At 46.2% G+C, this 24,891-nt stretch overlaps 12 protein-coding genes across 12 annotated transcripts; 3 read left to right on the forward strand and 9 right to left on the reverse strand.

Annotated features, from left to right (window-relative positions):
- Positions 1-392: 392 nt before the first annotated feature.
- KUCA_T00003145001 (uncharacterized protein) lies at positions 393-1,370 on the reverse strand (the record flags this gene model as incomplete). The annotated part of the gene is made up of 1 exon (XM_022601531.1): positions 393-1,370. One exon carries the CDS (start codon positions 1,368-1,370, stop codon positions 393-395), a length of 978 nt encoding a protein of 325 aa, XP_022459164.1.
- A 699-nt stretch (positions 1,371-2,069) lies between these two features.
- KUCA_T00003146001 (uncharacterized protein) lies at positions 2,070-3,530 on the reverse strand (the record flags this gene model as incomplete). The annotated part of the gene is made up of 1 exon (XM_022601532.1): positions 2,070-3,530. The coding sequence occupies one exon, from the start codon at positions 3,528-3,530 to the stop codon at positions 2,070-2,072; it is 1,461 nt and encodes a 486-aa protein (XP_022459165.1).
- A 966-nt stretch (positions 3,531-4,496) lies between these two features.
- On the reverse strand, positions 4,497-4,846 carry KUCA_T00003147001 (uncharacterized protein; the record flags this gene model as incomplete). The annotated part of the gene is made up of 2 exons (XM_022601533.1): positions 4,497-4,567; positions 4,621-4,846. The coding sequence occupies 2 exons, from the start codon at positions 4,844-4,846 to the stop codon at positions 4,497-4,499; spliced, it is 297 nt and encodes a 98-aa protein (XP_022459166.1).
- A 392-nt stretch (positions 4,847-5,238) lies between these two features.
- KUCA_T00003148001 (uncharacterized protein) lies at positions 5,239-6,765 on the reverse strand (the record flags this gene model as incomplete). Its single annotated transcript, XM_022601534.1, has 1 exon — positions 5,239-6,765. The coding sequence occupies one exon, from the start codon at positions 6,763-6,765 to the stop codon at positions 5,239-5,241; it is 1,527 nt and encodes a 508-aa protein (XP_022459167.1).
- A 1,075-nt stretch (positions 6,766-7,840) lies between these two features.
- KUCA_T00003149001 (uncharacterized protein) lies at positions 7,841-12,094 on the reverse strand (the record flags this gene model as incomplete). Its single annotated transcript, XM_022601535.1, has 1 exon — positions 7,841-12,094. One exon carries the CDS (start codon positions 12,092-12,094, stop codon positions 7,841-7,843), a length of 4,254 nt encoding a protein of 1,417 aa, XP_022459168.1.
- A 266-nt stretch (positions 12,095-12,360) lies between these two features.
- Positions 12,361-13,437, reverse strand: KUCA_T00003150001 (uncharacterized protein; the record flags this gene model as incomplete). The annotated part of the gene is made up of 1 exon (XM_022601536.1): positions 12,361-13,437. The coding sequence occupies one exon, from the start codon at positions 13,435-13,437 to the stop codon at positions 12,361-12,363; it is 1,077 nt and encodes a 358-aa protein (XP_022459169.1).
- A 248-nt stretch (positions 13,438-13,685) lies between these two features.
- Positions 13,686-16,218, reverse strand: KUCA_T00003151001 (uncharacterized protein; the record flags this gene model as incomplete). Its single annotated transcript, XM_022601537.1, has 2 exons — positions 13,686-16,088; positions 16,141-16,218. The coding sequence occupies 2 exons, from the start codon at positions 16,216-16,218 to the stop codon at positions 13,686-13,688; spliced, it is 2,481 nt and encodes an 826-aa protein (XP_022459170.1).
- A 208-nt stretch (positions 16,219-16,426) lies between these two features.
- Positions 16,427-16,961, reverse strand: KUCA_T00003152001 (uncharacterized protein; the record flags this gene model as incomplete). The annotated part of the gene is made up of 2 exons (XM_022601538.1): positions 16,427-16,674; positions 16,727-16,961. The coding sequence occupies 2 exons, from the start codon at positions 16,959-16,961 to the stop codon at positions 16,427-16,429; spliced, it is 483 nt and encodes a 160-aa protein (XP_022459171.1).
- A 235-nt stretch (positions 16,962-17,196) lies between these two features.
- Positions 17,197-18,381, forward strand: KUCA_T00003153001 (uncharacterized protein; the record flags this gene model as incomplete). The annotated part of the gene is made up of 1 exon (XM_022601539.1): positions 17,197-18,381. The coding sequence occupies one exon, from the start codon at positions 17,197-17,199 to the stop codon at positions 18,379-18,381; it is 1,185 nt and encodes a 394-aa protein (XP_022459172.1).
- Positions 18,382-18,725: 344 nt separating this feature from the next.
- Positions 18,726-19,118, forward strand: KUCA_T00003154001 (uncharacterized protein; the record flags this gene model as incomplete). Its single annotated transcript, XM_022601540.1, has 1 exon — positions 18,726-19,118. One exon carries the CDS (start codon positions 18,726-18,728, stop codon positions 19,116-19,118), a length of 393 nt encoding a protein of 130 aa, XP_022459173.1.
- A 347-nt stretch (positions 19,119-19,465) lies between these two features.
- On the forward strand, positions 19,466-21,664 carry KUCA_T00003155001 (uncharacterized protein; the record flags this gene model as incomplete). The annotated part of the gene is made up of 1 exon (XM_022601542.1): positions 19,466-21,664. The coding sequence occupies one exon, from the start codon at positions 19,466-19,468 to the stop codon at positions 21,662-21,664; it is 2,199 nt and encodes a 732-aa protein (XP_022459174.1).
- A 56-nt stretch (positions 21,665-21,720) lies between these two features.
- On the reverse strand, positions 21,721-24,783 carry KUCA_T00003156001 (uncharacterized protein; the record flags this gene model as incomplete). The annotated part of the gene is made up of 1 exon (XM_022601543.1): positions 21,721-24,783. One exon carries the CDS (start codon positions 24,781-24,783, stop codon positions 21,721-21,723), a length of 3,063 nt encoding a protein of 1,020 aa, XP_022459175.1.
- Between the last annotated feature and the right edge of the window lie 108 nt (positions 24,784-24,891).

Below are 24,891 nucleotides of genomic sequence, written 5' to 3' on the forward strand. Positions count from 1 at the left end.
ACTAGGAAATAGTAACGCACATTGTGAAGGCAAAACATACGCGTATGCGTGCGTGTGAAACTCAATTTACGAGCTCAAAACCGCACCCCAGTGACGTTTCTGAAGAGTTCATTTTGTTTATTCTTCTTTGTTGCAATCTATTACTACCAATAATAATCTTTTTTCTTCGTTTTTCTTATCACAATCACCTTCGGGTTATTATTGGCCATCAAGTGCAAAGGTCCAAAAAAAATTTCCAACATTGCGGTATACTCATAAACGGTTTATATCATCTTGCTGACGATGCAGCTCCAGTTATGAATGGTCGGTGTTGAGACATCATTGCCGACGCAACACTAGCGTCCACAAAGTATCTCAAGCACTCACACATCTCCTCACATGAAGTCCTATTATTACTCTCCAGTGTTGTACGAAGCCTCGTAGAAGTACAAGATGGAAAAGACGAAGAACGCAACAGCACCACCCAAAGTCACGTTTCTCATGGAGATTTTCGAAGCAAGCAACTTCCCGCCAATCACAGCAGCAGCAGTGCACAGGCCGTGTCCAATAATTGCTCCGAGAATGACGAACCAATAGTCTGAACCAGCAGCCATTGCTATCGTGGCGATCTGGGAGCGGTCTCCCCATTCACCCAAAAACGTCATGACGAACACCTGGACCCATCTTGGGGAGAGCACAAACGAAACCAGATTGGTAGCATTCTCCAAGACCTTCTTGTAGGCCGGCTCGTTGAACTCCTTGCCCAGTTCGCTGGCGTTCATGCGACTGTTGATCGCGGAAGAAGCAATTTCTTCCTCTACCTCAGCCATTTCCTCGCCAACACCGAGCTCCTTGGACATTCCAAGTCCTTCATTGAATAGCTTGACACCAAACACGATAAATAAGATACCTGCAAGAAACTGGGTTAATCTCTGGGGGATCAAGGCTGGCAACGTGTGTCCTACAACTCCTGAGAGGACAGTCATGACGGCCAATGACGAGAACGCGGCAGTAAAAACAACCAAACGCGGCGACTTCATGGCCATAAGCGCAGCAATCAAAAAGGTCTTGTCGCCGATCTCCGAGACTATAATCATGGAAATTGACATGAGGAACGCGTTAAAGCCTCCTTCAGCTTTTTGGTCCTGTCCCTCAAGAGGCGTCTTCTGGGAGCTCAAAATGGAGCCACTGTTCTCGCCAATCCCAGAAACCTTCGAATCAGAAGCTTCAGCCTTCTCGGAAACCAAGCTGCTCGAGTCTGATCCGGAAGCAGCTCCTGCGCCAAAACCAGTGATGGCAACATCACCGTCGTTGCTGCCTACCGGTGGAGGATACACCGCAATAGCCTGAGATATCAATGCAAGGCTCACTAAAACCTTGGAAAATCTCATTCTTCAAGAAATCTATAATGTAACAAGCGGCAGTATCTCAAACCCAAAATGCGTGCTGTTCAGATGAAGGCGCTCCGGAAGTCCTGCGCCGACTTGAAAGAAATATGAATATAGTGTGATTATGGATAAACCTTAGGTACAAATACCTTTGTTCTTGACTCGTAAGCAATACAATACCACTATGGCAAGTCTGTATTGACTGTAGCTGTTCCGAAGAAATTTCATGTTAGGTCCAAAAAGCGTAACGGAGCGCGGAAGTGAAAATCCCTACGCCTACAGGGGCGGGTAGTGTGTTGAATAGCACAGCCATTGCATCTATTCACAAGCCACCTGAAATATGTATCTCGTACCAATGGGGAGTTTGCGAAATGTAATTTGTTAGTTTTGATAATAGGGCTTTCAAGACGCAAAAAATCTCTAAGTATCAGAAAAGATGTCGAACTCGATTATTTCTTTTTTCTTTTTTCTGATAATCCTCGTTGTACGCCGTAAATCCAGCTCGCAATGTTTAGCAGCATATCGGCCACATATATACCGAGCTCTAAAAACGCCTACAGTCACTTCAAATTTTGTAAATATTCAATTCACTATAACTTAGTATGATGACTGCTTCCGTGACACCAACCTCTTCAACGTCTTTTCAGTCTAAACTTCTTCCTTATATTCTTTATCGGTGTTTCAAATGCATCGTGGGCTCCTCTAATGGTGTCCGTGGAAAGCGTCAGCTGGGATTGGCGACCCAACAACCTTTCCATCCTTCACCTTTCCTCCCTCGAGCCATCCACCGTAAGACACGTTGTTATTCTTTTGGAACTCGTTGATTCTGTCAACCATGACCGGACGGAACGACTTGATCAGACCCTGCACTGGCCATGCAGCAGCATCACCAAGGGCACAGATAGTGTGACCTTCAATCTCCTTAGTCAGCTCGAAGATCATGTCAATTTCTCTCTCCTTGGCCTGTCCTGTGTAGAATCTGTCCATCATCTTCTGTAAATAGGTGGTTCCTTCACGGCATGGAGTACATTGACCGCAGGACTCGTGCTTGTAAAAGGCAGAGAATCTCTGGATGGCTCTGATAACATCAGTGGACTTGTTCATCACAATCACAGCAGCAGTTCCGAGACCTGATCCAACATCTCTCAGGGCATCAAAGTCCATAAGCACGTTTTCACATGTGTCCTTGGGCATGATTGGCACCGAAGATCCACCTGGAACGACACCCAAAAGGTTATCCCAACCACCGACAACACCACCACAGTGCTTTTCCAGCAGTTCCTTAAGCGGGATGGACATCTCCTCCTCGAATGTGCATGGCTCGTTGACGTGGCCGGAAACACAGAACAGCTTGGTTCCCGAGTTTCTCTCTCTACCGAAGGAAGCAAACCAGTCACCACCTCTTCTCAAGATGGTAGGGGCAACAGCAACGGTCTCCACATTGGTAACAGTGGTGGGTCTACCAAACAGACCAACACCAGCTGGGAATGGTGGCTTCAATCTGGGCTTACCAGCCTTTCCTTCGATAGACTCGATCAAAGCCGTCTCTTCTCCACAGATATAGGCACCCATTCCACGGTGTATGTACACGTCAAAGTCGTATCCAGATCCACAAGCGTTCTTTCCGATCAGGCCAGCTTTGTATGCCTCGTTGATGGCAGTTTGAAGCTGAACTGCCTCATTGTAGAACTCACCTCTGATGTAGATATACGCAGCAGTCGCATTCATGGCGCGACCAGCAACCAAACAACCCTCAACCAACTTGTGGGGTTCTTTACGGATGATCTCACGGTCCTTACAGGTACCAGGCTCACCTTCATCGGCATTGACAACCAGATACTTGGCGCCAACGTTCTTTTCCCATCCGGGAGGGTTCATGAAGGACCATTTCAAACCACTTGGGAACCCAGCACCGCCTCTTCCACGGAGCCCGGATTTCTTCATCTCATCAATGATCCATTTGTCACCCTTTAATATGATTTCTTTGGTCTTGTACCAGTCTCCTCTCTTCTGCGCGGACGTCAGGTCACGACCGTACTTGTCGTAGATGTTTTGGAAGATTCTGTCTTGGTCCTTAAGCCCACCGTGCACACGGTTTGGCTGGACATTATCGGAAACGGCAGCAAATCCGCGTCTCAAAGAAGGCGCCTGTTTCCTCAACATTGTGTGGTTTGGGGGAAATATGAGACAGTGTGCTTTGTTGAACAAGAATACTTTGTGGATTGGATCCCAGCTCTTGCTTATACGGAGTGTTTTAACGGAATTTGATTGGCTTTGGAAAATTGGTTGGGGCACGTAAATTGCAATTTGGAGGACCACTACTGGTTTGACGATTTGGGGGGGCAGTGGGGAAGCCGTATCCTATGGTGCGGCTGTATTCAGTAACTGATTATTTCAAAGGTTGAATCAGCGATTACACTGAGAACGGATATTCACTCCCCTCATTTAAAACCCTGTTTGAATATTATTGGTGCACGAGATCGTTCTCTTGGTGGCCCTGGTCAATTGTCCTGTTTGCCAAGAGTACTACTACTTTGAAACTTCTCTTCCCGGTTGCGACCACATCTAGCAGAAAGCACCGTTTCCCGTCCGATCAACTGTAGTTAAGCTGCTAAGAGCTCGATAGAGTAGTATAGTGGGAGACCATATGCGAAACTCGGGTGTTGCAATCTTTTCGTTTTTTTTTTTTGAAGTCAAAGGGTTCCCCACCACTTTGAAGGACCAGTGGGATAGTAGGTCTACGGTCTGGTCGAATATTTCAATGACATAAATCCGTTTTCTCGAGTCAAGGTCAACACATTCAAATTTTGTGAGTCAAAAATTGAATAAACAAACAAGAGATTCTCGCCATAATATTTATGGAACGGAAACTCATTTCTGGTTTACGGAAAATCTCGAAAATTATCCGATATTCCCATATATCGTGAGTCTACGCTGGAGAACATTACGAAGCGACTGAAGCGAGCGATAAGAAAGTTAACTCCAAGACGTATATGTGGCCGAAACTTATCACCAAACAGCGGCAATATGGTAACTCAAACTTGCAATAGACTGGGGTTTGTTAATCACATTCACAGTGATATGGCCAATTCTAACAGCCAGGGCACTGTAAAAGCCATGCACGGTTATTCAAAACCTGGAATTTTGAGCTGAGAACGATAAAAATGCGAAAACAAGACAAAAACTATACCGTTTATAGTCTTTTGAAGTTAGTCAAGATATTAGGAATTCGGCTAGAAAGCGAATTACTCACTTAGTGGTGTTGCAAGAAGGGCATTGACAGCCAGATCCGCACTTGCAAACGGCACCTGAGCCGCAACAGGAGGAGGGAGCGTTTGTTGTTGGGGCGTCCATTGTGTACAGTTTTGAAATTTGAGAGTTTCTTTGGTGGAAGAAGAGAATGGAAAGAGCAAAGGATCTGAGTCAAATATCAGCTTCAAGCGCTGGGTGATACGATTGTAGGGATCCAACTTCCTCATTCGTACTTGCGATGCGCCCGCTTTTAATTGCCTGATTGGGATGGAGAGATTTCCATTCCGCCATCAACGGAGATTTAAGTCAAACCGTACAAGAAATTACAAGAAACTACAAGAAACAGAATTAAACAGGAACATCGCTAAGCGAGCTACAAACTATTATAACTCAGCTTTTAGCACTCAAGCTATTATGTTGGTGAACCCGCATATGTCCTCTATCCGATTCTTCTCTAATACCGAGATGGAAATTTGGCAGGACACACACATAGCCAACCCTGCTTACAATTTACAGGGCAAATTTCAGACTCTATGGATCCACAAAATGGAATCAGCTTATTATCCTAAATTGCTAGACAAAATAATAACCGGAAACATCTCCGCAGTAAGCTTCCTTCTCAGAGCCTTGACACAGACTCCCCTCTTGGAGAGATCTTGAGAACCGCATCTCTCAACTGTTCACCCAACTTAGGGTCAACGCGGCCGAACAACTCAAAGACCCGGTCCTGAATGTACTCGTTGGCGTTGGCAACATGACCCGACAAGTTCTTAACCAATGTGGCTTGTCCACCAGGCTGCTTAGCCAGAACCTTCTGCCACAACGCTCTTGGCTGGACGTAGTCATAATCCACAACACCCCAGTGGAATTTGACAACCTCACCCGTAAAAGTCTCCTCTGGAGTCTTGTTAGAGGTCTTGGCGGTTTCAGCATATTTAACTGGCTGATCGTAGGCATTGGCGTAGTTTGGGGTGGCACCCAAATTGTCGGTGGTCGTCATAGCACCATCTCTGATGTTAGGGGCAAAGGTAGGCTTGACAGGACAGTTGACTGGGATGTTCACGTAATTAGTTCCCAATCTGTGACGGTGAGTGTCTGGGTATGAAAACAAACGCGATTGCAGAACCGGATCGGCAGAAGCCTGTTGGCCTGGGACGGTGTGAGAAGGCGAGAAAGCAGCCTGTTCAACTTCGGCAAAGTAGTTCTTTGGGTTTTCGTTCAGCACCAACTTACCAAACCTCCTCAATGGGAAGTCCTTGTGAGGCCAAACCTTGGTGAGGTCAAACACAGAGAATGGCAGTTTGGAAGCCTGCTCTTGGGTCATGGTCTGAACGTAGGCGGTCCAAGAAGGATTGTCACCCCTCTCAATGGCCTGGAACAGATCTTGGGTGTTGTGATCAGGGTTCTTTCCGTCAAGCTCACCAGCCTCGTCAACGTTGAAGTTCTTTACTCCACCGTCTGCAATCAGATGTACCTGAACGTACTTCCAGTCGCCATTGGCGTTGTACCACTTGTACGTGTGTCCAGAGTAACCGTTCATGTGTCTCCAGGAGACTGGGGTACCACGGTCAGTGAACATGTACATGATCTGGTGCACCGCCTCCTGATTGTTGCAGATGTAGTCCCAAAACATGTTGGCATCCTTCAGGTTGGTCTGTGGGTTTCTCTTCTGCGTGTGGATGAAATGGGGGAACTTGGATGGGTCCCTCAGGAAGAAAATGGGAGTGTTGTTGTACACCCAGTCCAGATTTCCCTCTTCGGTGTAAAGCTTAATGGCGAAACCTCTTGGGTCTCTGGCAGTGTCAGACGAACCCTTCTCACCACCAACAGTGGAAAACCTCACAAATGACTTTGTCTTCTTTCCAACAGTGTCCAAGAACTTGGAGCTAACCAGGTCAGTGATGTTGTCTGTCACCTCAAAGTATCCGAAGGCTCCACCACCCTTGGCATGGACCACTCTCTCGGGAATTCTTTCTCTGTCAAAATGAGCCAAAGAGTCGATCAGAGTAAAGTCTTGTAACAATAGCGGGCCCGTGGGTGCTTGTTCAGTCTTGTAATTCTTGGTGTTGATGGCAACGCGATCGGTCGCGAAAGGGTGTGCCACGGGACAACCCTGTGATGTTGTGTACGTAGGTGGGCCAGACATTGCAAATTGAGATTAAAAAACAACCAAATGAAATGCTTTGCGTCGTAACAGCTTGTAGTATGGTCTAAACGATGAAGGGAACCGTGGCCATATTTATATCCTCAGTCCATCTCCGCATTAGGTCAGACCAGCCGACCCAATAGGCGGTCGCAAATTGGTCAGGGAAAAGTTTCCGGCTACACGACTAAGCTAAGAGAGCAACTACCCCACGATAGCAATCATGGTAATTGGGCCCGACTTGAATAAAATTTGTCAGGTGTTTTAGCAAACGTCTTAATAATGTTGGGTTCTAGTGACGGAATTGGCTTTCAAAACGAGATAATTGGCCGGATTCTTTGGCAATTGTCATTTTCATTAGTCAATAACTCAATGCGCCCTCGTGGCTTCTGTCACATTTCCAGCCGGCTACCTCCTCCCTTGCGGTCCAGCCGTAGGCTATTGACTCGGGCCGAAGACACGCCCTTCTAGATTCACATGCCATTACAAATCGAGACGCAGAACTGAAGGGGAGTGGGGTAAAAAAAAAGGCACAAACTGGATTTGGCAAAATTTATGGTGCATTCGATATTGTGGCTTGATCTTGGTAATTAATATGAGTTTTGATAAAAGGTGGAGGAAGGTGACGTCTTGATTCAGTCCGGGTGCGGCTTTCGACTCGGTCAAGGAGTGTGTTCGTGAGTGAGGGCTAGGGTATAAAGGCTCTGAATAGGTCTGAGATATTAGGAGATTTTGGATAAGACTCTCTCGTGTAAATTCTTGCTGCGTAGGTAATCGTTAGGACTTTCCATTGACGTGATGGCGGGGGGATCTACTCAAGAGGCTAGATGGAAAGTGTCAAGAGGTTTGATAAAGCACTGAAATCAAGGCTCAAAAACAGCGGAAAAGTAAAAAATTAAAATAGGAAAAAAATATCATCAAAGGCTTGCTACATGACGTTTGAGATATTTATCAAATCACCCTTCAAAACACCTTCTACAACGCCTTTCAAACACCAGATATCCCATCACCAGATGTTTTTTTTACAATCCTTACCTTATGTCAATCAGTCTTATTATTTCTTCACTATTAACGCAATCTATGCTTCGATAAAAAAATCCCTTTCATTCTCGTTCTTAGGAACAACCAGTCCCTTTTTCACTAGCATGTCTCCAATTGACGCTCTGATCCTCTCGCTGGTTAGAGGAGACTGCACTGGCAGCCCTGCGGCACCCTTGACATACCCGTTGTCCCTTCTGGCATAGCTGATCGCATTTCTGATGGCAAATTGCACACAGCTTCCCAAAAACAAAGGAGGCTCACCAATTCCCTTGGACGACTTGATAGTCTTGAGGTGCTTGAAATCACGGTCCTTCAGCATGGACACCCTGAACTTCTGCGGTACGTCTCTGAACCCTGGGATTTTGTAGTTACCAGGACCTCTGGTGAAAAGAGCACCGTTGTGTCTGAACCATAGAGATTGTTCCATGGTGAAAAGTCCCATTCCTTGTACAAATGCTCCTTCAATTTGACCATAGTCAATGGCCTGGTTAATAGGTCTGCCGATGTCCATCTTAATATGGGCCTCTAGACATGACCAGTCTCCAGTCAGTGTGTCAACTTCCACTTGGCAAATTGCAGATCCCTGGGTAAAGTAGAAGAATGCAGGAGCAGGATCGGGATCGCCGAACAGATAACCGATGTCGGGAGTCTTGTAAAAGCCTGTAGCACTCAGCGAGATTCGCTCGTGGTATGCGGTTGAGATCACCTCGTCAAATGTGGCATCAGGACCCAATTGCTCCCTGATTGGTTTCAGTCGCTCGTTCAGCTTTTCGCAGGCGTTTGCAATGGCCATACCATTCAAATCAGATGCAGCCGAAGCCGCCGTGGCAGATGTGTTGGGAACCACCTGGGTGGAGGTCTCACTAATAAACACCTTCTCTATGGGCACTCCCAGTTCCTGAGCAGCGATCATGGTCATCTTAGTGTAAAGACCTTGACCAATCTCAACACCACCATGCGACACGAGGACAGACCCATCGTGGTAGATGTGAACCAAAGCACCAGCCTGGTTTAAAAACTTGACTCCAAAAGAAACACCAAACATTGTAGGCACATGTGCCAAACCCCGCTTGATCCACTTGGACTTCGCATTGAAGTCCTCCACATCTTTCCTCAACTGATCGTAATTCGCCTCCTCCCAGTTCTGTTTCACTATATCCCGCACGGAGATGTCGTCATCCACCTTCTGCTTGTAGGGCGTGATCTGGCCCGTGTTGGCAGTGAAGTAGTTCTTCTGCCTAATCACATCCGGATCAACTCCCAGTTTCTCTGCAACCTCAACAAGCATTCCCTCGGCGAGGTACATGCCCTGCGGCCCTCCAAAGCCCCGATATGCAGTGTTTGACGCAGTATTGGTCTTGCAGGGAATTCCTGCCACACGCACGTTGGGGAAATAATAGCAGTTGCACGCATGGAAGACTGCTCTGTCAATAACACCACGTGTCAGATCCATAGACCAGCCTCCGTTGGCATAAAGAGTTGTATCCAGTCCAGTAAACTTCAGGTCTTCGTCAAGAGAAACGCGATACTTCATAAGGAATGGATGTCTTTGTCCAGAGGTTAGCATGTCCTCGTATCTCGACAACGACATTCTTACTGGCCGGTTGAACTTCTTTGCAGCAACACATGCCAGCGAAGACAGTTGAACAGATCTGGTCTCCTTGCCACCAAATCCACCGCCCAAACGCTTGACACGCGTCACAACCTTGTGCGCAGCAACGCCAGTTACCTGGGCTGCGTATTCTTGCGTTTCGGTGGGATTTTGAGTGGAGGCATACACTTTGATTTCACCATCTTCCTCGGGGATGACTAGACAGCCCTGGGTCTCAAAATAAAAGTGTTCCTGAGCACCGAAACGGATAGTTCCCTCGAAAAAATGCTTCGAATTCTTGAAGGCAGATTCCCAGTCGCCCAGTTCTGTGATTCTTGAATCAGGGAAGAAAGACTCTTGTGCAACAGCATCCTCAACACTGATAATGGCAGGAAGTTCTTCATATTCCACTCTCACGAGTCTGGAGGCCTCAGCCGCACGCTCTTTGTTGGTAGCAAACACCACACCGATGGTCTGACCAACCACAAAAACTTCCCCGTCTGAAAAGAACTGCTCCTTTCCAAAAGGAAGTGGACCCCACAAGTTGGCCTCTTTGTTAGGCAAATCGTCAATGTCGATGTACCCTACTACAGTTTCCACGGTCAAGGCATCGGTGTAATCCACAGACAGCACCTTAGCATGGGCTTTGGTAGATAATACCTGGACACCAAAAATCTCTTTGTGCTGCGGAGGGATATCGTCGGTGTAGACGGCTTCTCCACTGACCTGCTTCATGGCAGAGAGATGGGGGTTTGACTTGCCCACAACTTCATACTCAAAAGGCGTTTCCAGGTCTCGCCATCCCTCAGGCTTGTTTCTGGTGACTTTGGCATTGGAATCAACTTCCAGAAGGGCCTTTGCAGACGGGTGGGAACTGTTGAACCCAGCAAGCATGTACTGCCAGAACTTGTAGAAAAACGAGAATGTCAACGTCCTTCTGTATGTGGCCATTCCACCTGGAACGCCAAACCCGAGCGGATAATCCTTGTCCAGATTGTCAACGGCAATCTCCAGAAAGCTTGGGTCAAAGATTGACATGCCCTTGATAGCTTCTTGGGTCTGTTTCGACTGTACAGTCATAGCAGCCATACCACCATACGCAAGTGTTGAGTCTTCAACCAGTCCCTCAGAGTCCAACTTCACCCGAATACAAGCAGTTACAATAGCAATATCATCATCCTTGCGCTTGCTCTGTTTGTAACTGTGGATGAACTCGTTGGGTCTCGTTTCAGGAATGAAAATGGACGTCACAATGGCTCCTTGTGGCAGTCTGTGCTTTCTGTATCCAATGAAAAAATCGTTCATGTTCAGTTCACCACTGATGACCTTTCCGGTAGGGTCAAGCTGTTCGTATGTGACTATAGCTCCACAGGCCACCAAAACCGGGTTCAGATCTGATATTGGTGACGCTGTCACGATGTTTCCTGCGGGAGAAGCCGCATTTCGGATCTGTCTTCCTGCAAAATACTTCAATTGAGTTGTCATATGTTCAAATACCTGACCCTTGGTGTGTTTTCCAAGCTTTTCAGCTAGATCTTCACCAATGTACTCCAATTCCGAGACAGATATGTTGGCACCAACCAGCAGACCTTTCCCTTCGATGTACTCCCAAGTCCGCAATTCCGCGATATCATTCACAAAAATGCTCACGTTATAGTCTGCGGCTTTCATTTTGATTTCCACTTGAACTTCCGACGCTCCCGAAACGATTTTGCATTGTGGGTAGCTGGCAACGATCTCAAGCAACTCTTGCTTGGTGGTTGGTCTGAACCACACTTTATGCTCGTTTCCGTAGAAAATAGGTTTCAACTTGTAGTTGGTGAGCTTTGCGGGAAAGACAAGATCATCCTTGGGATTGTATGGCTTTAATGGGAGTCCGTTGGGTGTGAACAGGGCGTTGACGTCGATCTCATTAGAAGGGTCATGGGTAGAGCCACTGGCTTCACTTTCAGCTACGCCATTAGCTTCAATAGTCTTGTTCTTGCAACAGGAATCTCCCCTAGCACAAACCTCAACTTTTTCCACTTCTGGCTCAGCTTTGGCACCATTCTTCTTATTCTGGCAGCAATCAGCGCCCTTGGAACATGCAGTCACAGACCCCGGCTTCAACTGGGCCTTATTGTAGTTATCGCTGTCATACGCAAAACTATTGCAGGCTTGAATAATTGGCATGTATCCGGTACACCTGCAAAGATTTCCGTCCAAAGCCTCGCTGATCAGCTCTTTGGAAACATGACCATTCTTCTCTCTAAGCAATGAGTACATGCTCATCACGATACCAGGCGTACAGAAACCACACTGAGAACCATGGTATTTGGCAATACGCTCTTGGACTGGATGTGGGTTATTGGTGGAACCAATGCCTTCGACTGTGATCAAATGCTTCCCTTCAACAGCTATAAGGGGAATGATACATGAGTTCATGGCCTCGTAAGTGATTTTGTTCTTGATCTCATCGTAATGGGCTACCGTGATCGTGCAGGCTCCACAACCTCCTTCTGAACATCCCAGTTTGGTTCCAGTGAGTCCAGCTTCTGATCTGATGTAGTCGAGCAGAGTTCCTTCAGGATCTGGATCGCGCACCGTTTGGAGTTCACCGTTCAAATAGAACTGTAGGGTACTCGCAAAGCGGATGTGTGAGAGATCGTCGTGAAGGACTGTGATTGACTCAGTCTCAATAATAGTTGCTGAGGGGGCCATGATCAACCAGATTCTTGATTCCAAAGACTAGAAATAAAAAAAACAAAAAAGTTATCCATGAAATGGTAAGCAGCAATATATGATAGCAGCCAAAATATGGCAGCCTTCAGCTCAAACGCATAAGCCCGTCTGAGAAACCGGTGGGGCACCCGGCGTTGAGATAAGCCCAAAGAAGTAATTCTGCTTGCTACGGCACTCCCGGTTTATCGGAGACGGTTGGGACACGTAAAGATATATTTTTGGTATTTTTGATATGTATTTCCTACCTAGAGTTCAGCGATCTTCGAGATCAGCTTTCCAAATGGCTTCTTGCTGCTGTCAAACAGCAATCCCCAGGTCTCTGGTACCTTCTCGAAATGTCCAACGAGATCGATTGGCTTTCCATGCTCATACTTGATGGTACCTGCCTTCAAGCCACCAATAATAGCCTGAATAGCTTCACCAAAGTTCTCCTTGAAGTCAATGACAATGAACCCCGTAACTGTCAATCTCTTGACAGTTACAGCACCCCAGTTGGAAAAAACGTTGGCAGATGTATCGTTGTAGGCAGCGATGGAGCCACAGGCAACGACTCTTCCCCACATGCTCATGGAGCGCAATACGGTATTCAAGATGGATCCTCCGACATTGTCGTAGTACAGATCGATCTTTTTGTCGGTGGCAGCTGCCAGTTTCTCCGCAAAGTCCTTGTCGTTGTAGTTGAGACCAACATCGGCTCCCAAAGCCTCAACAGCCCTGGCTTTTTCGTCAGTACCAGTGATACCAACCACCTTCTTGGCACCGAAAATCTTTTTCGCAAACTGAACTGCGTTAGAACCAGTGGCACCACTGGCAGCTGAAATTACGACGGTGTCCTCAGAGGTGATCTTACCGACCTTGAGCAAGCCGAAGTATGCGGTGAGACCGGTCAGACCAACGATATCCATGAAGTAATGCAGAGGTAAACCCGCGTTTGGGTCAACCTTGTTGAAGACAGAAGCCTCCGAAATAACCGAGTATTCCGACCAGAATGCGTTTCCATAGACCAATTCACCAACCTGGAATTTGTCCGATTTCGAGCTCACCACCTCAAAAAGACCATAAGTGCTCATGGTCTGACCCTCACGAATCGGAATCGCATATGTATCCTCGGGCTTCAATCCCTTTTGAATGAAGCCTCTTTGAGTAGGATCATTGGAGAAAAAAAGCGATTTCACACCAATCTGGCCCTCTTTCAAGTTCACCAAGTCAATTGGGACGGTCTCCACCTTGAAGGTGGAGTCAGGAGAGGCCGAATCAAGGTTCGTCTCCTTAACTGGGGCAACAGCGAGATAAGCTCTTTTGGTAGAAGTTGGCAAAGACATAGTTACTAAGAGAATTGATATAGAATATCAGGGAGAGAGAATGCATAGTCGCAAAGTCTCGGGTTTTATATTGCTTTCCAATCAATCTCTCCGAGGCCTTCGGTGGGTGTCGCACTACCGTCTGAGAAACCGTTGAAATGCTTTGTCAGCAACGGGCCTCGGTTCATGCATGTCAACAGTTGCATTAAAAATAGGTCATCTTCCGATGGGTGCCAAATTGCTATGGTTTCTTCTATATTGTCCAAGAATTACCCGAATTCGGGGGCGAATTTGGGAGCTTCGAAATCCTCATTGAAAAAATCAAGGAAATCCAATATGTCAGCTTCACTGCTAAAAGAATCGACGCTTTCGGAGAAACGCGCCTCGTCAGGCCTTAGCGTAGGAAGACCTGCTTGGTCTAAAATGGTTTTTTTCAACGGTTCCTGGAACATGTCAGTTTCCGGAGAAAATGGAGTTAGTGGCTGCACGCTGAGATTGTGGAAGGCAAACTCTTTGGGGTCGTCTATGACCACGGAATCAATGAGTGTAAGCATCGTTCGTAGTTGTCCCGCACTCAGGTCTTCAAAGCTGTTGTTGTGAAGAGATCTGGTGTCTTCTTTGATGACGTAATCGCCGCCTTTGAGACAGTCCAAAACAAATGAAAGTTGCGCGTGTGCCTTCAGTGCGCTGTAGTAAGTGTCACTCAAAAGCATAAAGATGCTGGTGATAGCCTTGAGCCTAGCATAGAGTGTTTTAGAGAGCTCAATCAGCAAAGCATGTTTCTCCAGATCAACCTTGATTTCATTATATCTCACCTTTTGCTCTATGATTCTGATTCTCACCAGGGCGAAAATAAAAAATTGAGTCACTTTGCCCAAACAGATGGAGCACGAAGACAGAAGCGGGAAGTTGAAATTTTCCAGTTTCGAAAACAACAGCTTGAACAACCCCATGGCAACTTTGAGGATATGTAGTGATCTGCCCAAGACTTTTATGGACATGTCGAAGAAGTTCCGGGTGTCTCTTTGAGTCTCATGGTGAAGCAAAACAAAATGTTCCATTGCTAATATGAAGCATCCCACTTCCATGACAAGCATTCTCTCTTCAGCGGCGAGAAACTCGTTTCCTTCAACCTTTAGATGAGGATCCACGTTTTTATTCAAGTAGTCGCTCAAAATCGTGATTTCTGTCGTAAGCTGTGAGACAGTGGGACATATCTTCAAACTCATGGTGAGCTTCATCAACCGTCTCAACATCGGGTGAAAGCCTACTCGTTTTCTGATTCGAGCTATACCGTCCTGTTCTGAGCGCAAGTTCTCAACGTTGGCAGAGGCAGGATCAAAAATTGGCAAACTAGTGTCACATTCTTCATCGTCAGTAATGGGAAGGCAGCCCAGATTCAAGCTCTGGCTGATATCTGTCACCACCACCAGCCACCATATTTTCCTCCATTTCTGCGTAAATCTCAGTTGATCCTGGGAACTGCCAATTTTCAAAGTAGATGGTCTAGCTACTAGGTCCCTGTGAACTCCAACGGCAGTAGCTGAGTTGATCAGAGTCCCTATAAAGACCATAGAATCTACTCCATCACCACCATCTCCGTCTTCAGGCGCGTTTTTGAAATAGTATCTCAAAAGAACGAGCAGCTGCAATATTTCGATTCCTGTTTTTCTCAGAAATTTGAAGTGCTCCAGGGTTGCATGAGCAATGCTGATGACATTTGCTTCAACTGGGCAAGCCAATAACGTCTGTTCATCGCCATTCAACGGCACCAATCTGTGAGACTTCAACAACAGATTGAGGTATGACATTCTGATGATAACCAATAACGTGCAAATCAGTATAGGGTCCGTCTTCTTGCTAAACTTCAGGTCAGGTTTGCCTTCCTCGCTATAACTCAAAATCCTCTGCACGGACTCCAAAAACTCTTTTTCATCAATAACGGGATAGAAAGGCACCAAATACTTGAAGAAATGTCTCAGATTACCCCAAACAATATTCTGCGAAGGCATCAGCCTCACCATACTGGACATCAAGCCACTCAGGTCCTTCGCATCGGTATTGAATTTGTAATAATTTGGAGAAACAATTTGCTTCTTCAAGCTTATCTGTCTCTCCAGTAAATCACTTCCTTGCCCTGTCACCGCTCTTCTGGGCCGTTTTCCAGCCAGTGCATCCTTCAGTTTCTTAGACTTTTTCAACTTTCTGAAATCGTCCACCATATGCAACAGGAAGGGATCTTTTCTGGTAGTAGCGTGCCATGAACAGATTCCAAAATTGAAGCATCTCCCATCTTTTTGCAGAAAAATAAGCGTTTCTTTCCGTTTGTCCAGAAGCTCAATCTTGTCGGAGGCACCAGAGGACTTTCCTTCAAGCAATTTTTCAACATTACTGACCTGTTCTCTAAGACTTTCCAACTGTGCCACTAACGTAGCCTTATCTTTGGTCTTGGTTTTGGGAAGAGTTTGCCCATTGGAGTGACTTTGCGTGGTTTGAATGTACCCTACAGGCACCGTAGTAGCTTGAATATACGAGCCAGCCTGGTCTCCAAAATTCAATGTTTCACCTAAACCTCCTCCCTCATTTTGCCAGAAAGGTGGGCTTTCATAAACACATCCGTCTCCGGTTTTGTTCCGTTCACAGCCACCACACCGCGGCTTCTTCCTATCGCACTAAGATGCTTGTTAGAGAGCTGTCTAGCTAGTCCGCTTAGAACACACTTACCTTGACCTTTCTCCGTCTACAAGCGGAGCACGAGAAGGGAGTCCTCCTTCGGCGCTTGTTATTCAAGTCAGTGACCATGTCTTGAGCTCAATGGACCAGGAAAGAGTTCAAAACATGATTCAACATGATTCATTGCGGCATAACCTGCGCTTTTGAGAGCGGGCGAGATTGCCTAATGCGGAATATTTGCCGAGACCGACAGGTGGTGCGGCTCGGACGTAAAAGCGGCTTTATCAATCAGCGTTATCTACTAGCATAAGCATACCCCAATTACAGATTGCATTCTTTAGTTTTTTACAAAGTCCCACTTCACGTCTGTGATCGATACCTCCGCACCTGCGTTGTCGTCGTAATCGTACCATTCGTTGTCACTCAGGTCCACCTCAGTGAACTTGGTAGGTCCTTCGACTGCACTGCAGATGAAGTTTCCCACAGGGATGAACTTGACAATCTCGAGTCCTCTTGAATCAATATCCAGGATCGCCACTGGTTTATCGTCTTCGATGGTGTATGCTTTTTTCGTCCTTGTGATGTCTGTAAAATGTTAGCGACAAAATTGCACTGTCTATGTACTTCTCATACTCACTGGCTGATGATTCTCTCTTGCAGAATTGACATTTGAACACAAAGTTTGCCTCACCTCTGCTTCCACTCATTTCGTGTTTTTCCAGAGTGTTGATGTTGACCTCTTTGGAGTGTATCTCTCTGCACGAGGTACATTGGACCTGGAATGTGTACTCAAAGGGTGATTCCAGCGAATCAGCTGGCTGCAAGGATGTCACACCTTCTAGCTCGGCCGACAATGTCAATGAATATCCCATAACTTATTAAATTTTGTGTCCAAACTGAAGCAAAATTGAAGCAAAACTGACACCAAGACTCGATAGCCAAAATCCCAATCTCATCACCCTAGCGAGGCCCGAAAAATCTGCCAATCAGAGACGGTCCACTTCCCAGCTAATGAGACCATTTCTTTCCTGACAACCATCCAGACTCCTGGGCTTTCTATTGTACAACAAGCAATATAATTGCACATTCTTGTCTATTTTTTATAGCATGTTTCACACCGTGAGGGCACATGTGATACGGCCTCGCCTGAGGTATACAAGACCGAAGGTACTACATACATGGACTCATCCTAGACCCACCTCAACACAGCAGATGAACGCCAGGACAAACAAGGTGCTGAAGCATTTATTTCTCGACGGAAATTTCATCTTCTTGGGAACTAATTTGATAGCCATTGGTTTTCTTCCGTTCTGGTTGCAAAAGCGGGTTGCGGGGACAGTATCTGACACGGTAGAGTCGAGATCCTCGTTTGATGATATGGTTTCAATGAATGGTGGGACCCCTTTTTTGAAGAATTTCCCCATGGGTCCAGTCACAATGAGCATGGAGAACGCTGGGATGAGCTTGCAATTTCGCGAAAGCCAATCCGAGCAGAATGCGATGGAAAATGAAGGGGGAGACTTAGAATCTGAGACCTTCAAAATGGACGAATCACTGCAATTACCACTCACTCCGGACGAACTGACAACAGAGATAGGAGTTCCGGTATATCCTTTGCAGACTAGAGCTACTGAGGTTCTGATAGATACGTTGTGTACGGTGGCATGTATAGAGGATGGTTACATGAGTATATTGGCAGGTAACAATGAGGGAAAGGATGGGAAAGGTGAGACTTATCTCCAAAATGCAAAGTGCCCTTCCAGACTTTCGGTGACAGAGAGTCTTTGGAATGCTACTGGAAAGACTCAGGAGCGGGTTGAATCACTTAATGACCTGGTTGACTTGATACCTGATCGTACTTTGACCCATCTCAAGAAAGATTTTCACAAAGGTCTCAAATCCGGTCTGAAGCACATTGATATACGACCAGCCATCAGAATTGCGCACCCTTATGGAAATTCGTCAGGACCATCCCATCTACAGAAACAACTTCAAGCTGTGTTCAACGAACACCACAGCTCGCATAGCTCGCCAAAGACGCTTGTTTTGGCCTTATCGCAGATACTGAAGAAATACCCGCAACAACTGACAACCGAGTCCTACAAACTTTTGCTGGAAAACTTTGAAAGAATGAAGTATCACGAGCTGTCATATGGCACCATGTATTCGTTGCTGGATCCGAAGTTCCAGGTCAGAAATCCCAGAATTGACTTTTATGAGCTGCGCCACTATATACAGAGGATCTGCTCGAGGCAGAAGATATCTCTTGAAAATGTGAATCATTTGTTCTAGAGATGGTTCATCGAGTTAGAAAAAACAATTCTATCCAATCACTACAACGCTTCAGAGATAGTGTTGAGTGCTGCATTCAGTGCATCTCTTTGAAGATGTTTTATTCACCAATCAGTTTGACTCTTTGGCATGTTTAATGACCATATCATATTAACCTTTTCATGTACTTAGATGTCATTCGATGCTGTAATCAATTGTCAGAACCCCAGCTTTGAAGGCTTAATTAGATGGTCGTGTCTGTACAAACCTAATTTTATTTTTTTCATCTAATCTCAGGACGAACCTACGAATCTGTCTTTTTTGCAGTTAGTTTCAGTTCCACGAAGCTTTCGCTAATTACAAATATGAAGTTCTTGACTACAAACTTTGTGAGGTGTGCGGTTAAATCTTGTGCTGCATCTTCTGACTCATTTCCTTTGGTGTTCTCCGAATGTCAGCTGGTGCAGCAGGAACAGGATTTCGACGCTGAGTTCCTTACAAGCATGTTAGACAGATTGGATTGGCCTGCGTTGATAAAGGTTGCTGCTGATTTGGGTAACAACTCCATTCCACAAGTGAAACCGGAAAACATAGATCCAGAAGACCCGGAAAGCGAGCGTATACTGAGAGATTTGCACAGCCTGCTGCTCGAAACACAGATAACAGAGGGAAAGATGATATGCAACCACTGCCAGCACGTATACTACATCAAGAACTCGGTTGCGAACTTTTTGCTTCCTCCTCATTTGGCTAATTAAGCAGAGAGGCGTGTACATTAGAGAGGGACCGAAGAGGGACGGGAGAAAAGAGAGCAGAACCAAGCGGAGCTCAACCATATAGTTAATATAAAAATGGATTAGGTTTCCATTCAAACTTTACAAAAAAGAAACAAAGACTCTAGTATTGTATTGTTCCGACCGAAATTGGCAACCCTGAAATCTCCGCACGCCAAAAGTTGCCTAACTAGCCCACAGCCCACCAGCCCATTTATAGTGCAATCCACAGAAATGATCTGCTCCTCCTTCTAACAGGTAGTCTGGCAATCGTGAACAATCTCCTGAACAGCTATATCTGTTCTTTTTTTACCGAGGTTTTTCTTATTGGAATGCCTGCTATGACAACGGCTAGCGTCGAATATATATACCAAGCCAACGGGCCCGACTCGCCGACTCAAGTCGCTGCCCTCGGCAACCCCATCAATGGCCAGCATCAACAACAAGACTACAGGTCGCGATCGAATTCGAAGAAACTCACCCAGTCCTTTGGAAAACTGTTCTCGTTTGGATCTGGTGAGCCTTCTGAGAGCCCAGCGTTAATTTCGCCTACTCTTAATCCGGAAGTTACGCCGAATAACGAGATAGACCACCTGGACCACAGTGAAGATCCTTCGATAGTCCACACGAAAAAGCTTGCAAAACTGAAGAATTTGTTCAAGTTTAACTCTAATACGAACACCCCGGACCCGGAAGAGGACTTGGACAGTTCTGCAGGAGTTACAGAGAATGAGTCGGATTTTGTGACCTCGGGAACAGTCAGAAGTCCTGCTTCTCCCCAGGGAATCATGGACAAACTGCGCAGAAAGCGGTCGCCTTCAGCTGTAACCCCTCCCTTCAAGTCTCCTGAGCAAACCACGGTTGTCAATTCTAACCCTTACTTCCAGTACCAAGGATATCCTCCCCATAACCCAGGTTCGATTGAAGAATGCGATCTGAGCGAGCAGCAGAACATGCTGGTGGAATCGGGCATTTACAATATGAAATTGAAACATAACGACAGCATAAACAATTCGACCTCGTCTCTGAACAAGTTTGAGAAGCCGGTTGCGGTTGAGAATCCAGCAACTTCTATGCAGAAAAAGTTGAGAAGAGTGGCTTCAGCCCCTCTGGGACTGAAGGTTTTGAATGAAAACGAGTTACCACCAAATAGGAATGAATCTGTTGATAGTGTTCAAGAGCACATTGGTGAGCTCCACCTCCAGAGCCGCTCCCGAAACCAGTCTGTGGGCAGGACCTACTCCAGTAACTCTATCAGAGTTTCCGAGGTCCAAGTGAGTCCTAACTCCTTTGAAAAGATTAAGCTTCTTGGAAGAGGTGATGTTGGAAAGGTCTATCTGGTAAGGGAAAAGAAAACCAAGAAACTATATGCCATGAAAATTCTCAACAAAAAAGAGATGATTCAGCGAAACAAAATCAAACGAGCCCTTGCTGAGCAGGAGATTCTGGCCACCAGTAACCATCCTTTCATCGTGACTTTGTACCACTCGTTTCAGTCTGAGGACTATCTCTATCTGTGTATGGAGTACTGTATGGGAGGGGAGTTTTTCAGGGCCTTGCAAACGAGGAAGATGAAATGCATACCTGAGAGCGACGCCAAGTTCTATGCTGCTGAGGTGACTGCGGCCCTTGAGTATCTGCACTTGATGGGATTTATCTATCGTGATCTCAAGCCCGAGAACATTCTTCTTCATCAATCTGGTCACATCATGCTTTCTGATTTTGATCTTTCCAAGCAAACGAATTCTAACAAAGAGCCTGAGATTGTGCTGACCAGTCGCAACAGCTCCTCGCATCTGCCAACGGGTCTGGACACAAAGGCTTGCATTGACGGGTTCAGAACTAACTCTTTTGTGGGCACTGAAGAGTATATTGCTCCTGAAGTGATTAGGAATAAAGGCCATACATCTGCTGTGGATTGGTGGACCCTCGGTATCTTCATCTACGAGATGATATTTGGAACCACGCCTTTCAAGGGCGCAACTCGGAACCAAACATTCTCAAATGTTCTGAAACACGAAGTGCAGTTTCCAGACCACTCATCTTCCCATTATGCTTCAACTACCAGCAATTGCAGGAATGTGATAAAAAAACTGCTCATCAAAGACGAACTCAAAAGGCTGGGAAGCAAAAACGGAGCTGCTGATATCAAAGCACATCCTTTCTTCAAAAATACCCAATGGGCTCTGCTAAGAAATCAAAAGCCTCCCATGATACCGGTTTTCTCGGCAAAAAAGGACTCAGGATCCCATAGCAAGGACTCGAAGACGAGCGAGGTGGAAAGCCTTAGTTCCAGTACCATACAAAGCACACACTCAAGCAATAACGCACACAATAAGACCAAGGACAAGCTGGATTCTCAAGAACATGACCCATTTGAGTCTTTCAGCTCTGTCACTTTACATCATGGCTATGACGATAACGGCGAGGAAGGAATATACGATATAAACCTCTTTGGAGATGTCTCCTACACTCTCACGGGTGCGGAATTACCTGCGAAGTCAGACTCCAAGGGTTTTTTGAAGAGATAGACTCCTCGAAGAAAAAAAAATAACGAGACCAATTACAGTTCTAATATCATGCAGTTTTATGACAGACGCCGTAACAATGTGTGAATGGCTCTGGGGTCATCCAGGGCATTCTTCAAACCAGTACCAACGTTGAGTCCCCACCCCAATGAGTGATCAGCCCTCATTCTGGATGATATTTCAAGACCTCTTTTCAAGATTCTTTCATCAATATTGGCCAACCTAGCAGCGTTCAAGCCATACGACTCACGACACACGCCTCGGGCTAGCTTATACAGGAACACCAAATCTTCAACATCCGAGCCCGAGGATTTTTCAAGACGATAGCCCATATGTACATTTTTGACGACTGGTCCGTGCGAATCCTCGAATGACTCGAGGGCTGGGAAATGGGTGATGAATAAGGTGAAAGGACGTTTTCCTTCAGTGGTGATGAGAAAGTCCAAGATAGAATGGGCTATAGCGAGACCGTCCGTGGCTGAAGTTCCTCTTCCAACCTCGTCTAGCAATACCAGCGACTTGTCGGTGCATTGCCTCAGTATAGTGGAGCATTCGCTCAATTCCACCTCAAATGTGGATTTACCCTTCATGATCTCGTCTTGGGCACCCATTCTGATGAATACCGAGTCAAATACGCCCAGAGTGGCAGTTTCCGCAGGGACAAAACTCCCCATTTGAGCCATTATCACTGTTAGCGCAATTTGCTTGATGAAAGAGCTTTTTCCGCCCATGTTCGGCCCTGTCACAATCAATATACGCGAGTCTTCTTCGGACATCTCCACATCGTTTGCGATGTAATGCTTGGAAGAATGCACAACTTCAGCCACAGGATTCCTCGATTTTCTCAAGGAAATCACCTGCTTATGCACAAAAGTTGGCCTCGTATAATCAGAGTTTCCAATAGCCACAGCTGCCAGAGAAAACAGACAGTCGAGCTCAGCAAGCGTGTTCACGAGCCTCTTCAGCAGGATGAACGATTGGTCGATCTTCTCCAGGAATTCCAAATAGCAACGATCGCATTCTTGAAGAAGAAGTCCCTGTTTGTATTGCAATTGTTTCTGGAGTCGAACCATTTCCGGCGTTTTGAATCTGGAGACAGATTTGGTACCGCTGATCTTGACCCAATCTGAAGGTAACGATTTGACCTGGGTGTTTCTGACTGAAACTAGGTAAGGATCATTTGCATGACAATCGTATGTCATTGCGGGTCTTTTCAGAAACGTTTTGATCTGGACTAGCTCCGTCTCAAGCTCTTTTTCCACCTCCTTGACCTCAATGTCTCCGCTCTTCAAACTCTCAAAATAGTCATACTTGAAGAACTGGGCACGTTGTTGGTCTAGGTCTGCCTCATCCATTGCCGCATCGGATCTGATCATGTTCAACAGATCCTTGAACCCACCGAGTTCGTCCTTGCAAATATGCTGAGTGGTCATCAGAAGGTCATACAGATGTTTGGACCTGAAATTTTGCTCGGTTAAGGTCTCAAAGTTGCAAAACAGTCCAATCAGCTCAACGAACTGTCTCACCAGAATATACGTTTCCTTTCTCTTGGTTCGCTTATAATGAATCTTGGCCAACCCTTTTTCGAGGTCTGGCGTGGAATGGAGAAACCCTCCCAGTCTCTCGAAAATCCTTCGATTATCCCCGTTTAATATATCATCCACAGAAGCTGAACGGCCAGCAATATCCTCGTAGTTCATCAACGGCTGATATAGCCATTTTCGTAGAAGACGTCCGCCAAACTTGGTCCGAGTGTGGTCAAGCAAGTACAGCAACGACCCCACTTCCTTTCCGTTTGTATAATTGCGAAATATCTCCAGGTTCTGCAGAGTGTTCGCATCCAGAATCATGCGTCTGTTCAAATCTGCAAACTTGTTGTAATTTGAGGAGACCTCGAAAACGGAGGCTAGACCGAACTCTTTGAGATACACTGCCAATTGCGCACAGCATTGTTGAACATCAGCGGTCAACTGGTTCAGAAAAAGATCCAGAGTTGACGGAGAGTTTTCCAAAAGACGGGTGAACTCGTCATAGTAAATTCCAGTGACCTCTCTTTCCCTGCTGAGTACTCTCAGGGTAGTAGCATTATCGTGTTTGTAGACATGGCTCTTGAATCCATCCAGAGTCCGGCTGGTGAGATGGGAAATTTCTCCAACAACCATAATCTCAACAGGATAAAGATGAAACAGTCGAGTCTCAAACTCGCTATGCATCGCCCCATCTGCGAAGGTGTCATATACAATCTCGCCGGAAAGAAGATGGACGCCAACAACGCTGATCAAGCCGTCGCTCTCAGAAACAGCAAGGATATAGCCTCCACCCCGGTCCAATGACAGAATGCTCTCACCAGCCTCATTATCGTCAATGTAGGTAGCAGCAGTGTAAACGCGACTTATATCTCGCTCGAAAATCTTGGACTTATTGGCAGAGTTGCTCTTGAGTGCTGCTGTTTCTGTCTGCTCAACGACGCCAACCTTCAACCCGGCTCCAAGCAGCCTTTTCAAATGAATATGTAGCCTGTTGTCTGGAATACTACAATAGGCATATCTGGAGTGCATTTTGTCGCGTGGTGGTGGGTTTTTCAGGTCTATGGAAAACTTTCCATCGAGCAACATGATATCCAATAGCCCTGCCACCACCCTCGCGTCCTCGCCGAAGAACTTGTATTTGTAGCCAACTCTGATTGCCAATACTGACTCGGGGTTATTTGACTTGAGCTCCACAAATTGCTGTTCCAATGGGGTCAGTTTAACACTGGCCGCGATGTCTGGTTTTTTCACCGTTCTGTCGTCGTCTGGGGTTTCTCGCACCCGTTTCGGTTTCGGGTCTGGTTTCTTTGAACCGGTCGTTTTTGGGGCTGAAATGGGAGCATATGAATAATCAGAAACTGCCTTGGATGGCTTCTTTTTCAAAGGATTTGGCTGCCGTTGTGGCGCTGGTGGCTCTGCGGGTGGCTCTGCTGATGGGTCTCCTGATAAGCCTCCTGATGATTCCCCTGGTGGCTCAGGCACTTTCTCCGAAATTTCCATCAAATCGTCGTCAGAAAACACCTCACTCTCAGCCGACATCTGCTGGCTTCGAGCATGAGGCAAAAAGAACTGACTTATAATTGGTTGTGGCATATATTCGTCTCTCAAGTGGCGTTTACAAAGTCGCCTGGGCTTCTTGGAGAAACGCGAAAAATGAAAAATCCCATGCGATGAGCATTTCCCGATTTGGCGATGCCCGAT

Source organism: Kuraishia capsulata, genomic scaffold (genome assembly GCF_000576695.1).
Source record: "Kuraishia capsulata CBS 1993 genomic scaffold, Kuraishia_capsulata_scaffold_4, whole genome shotgun sequence".
Taxonomy (NCBI): Eukaryota; Fungi; Ascomycota; class Pichiomycetes; order Pichiales; family Pichiaceae; genus Kuraishia; species Kuraishia capsulata.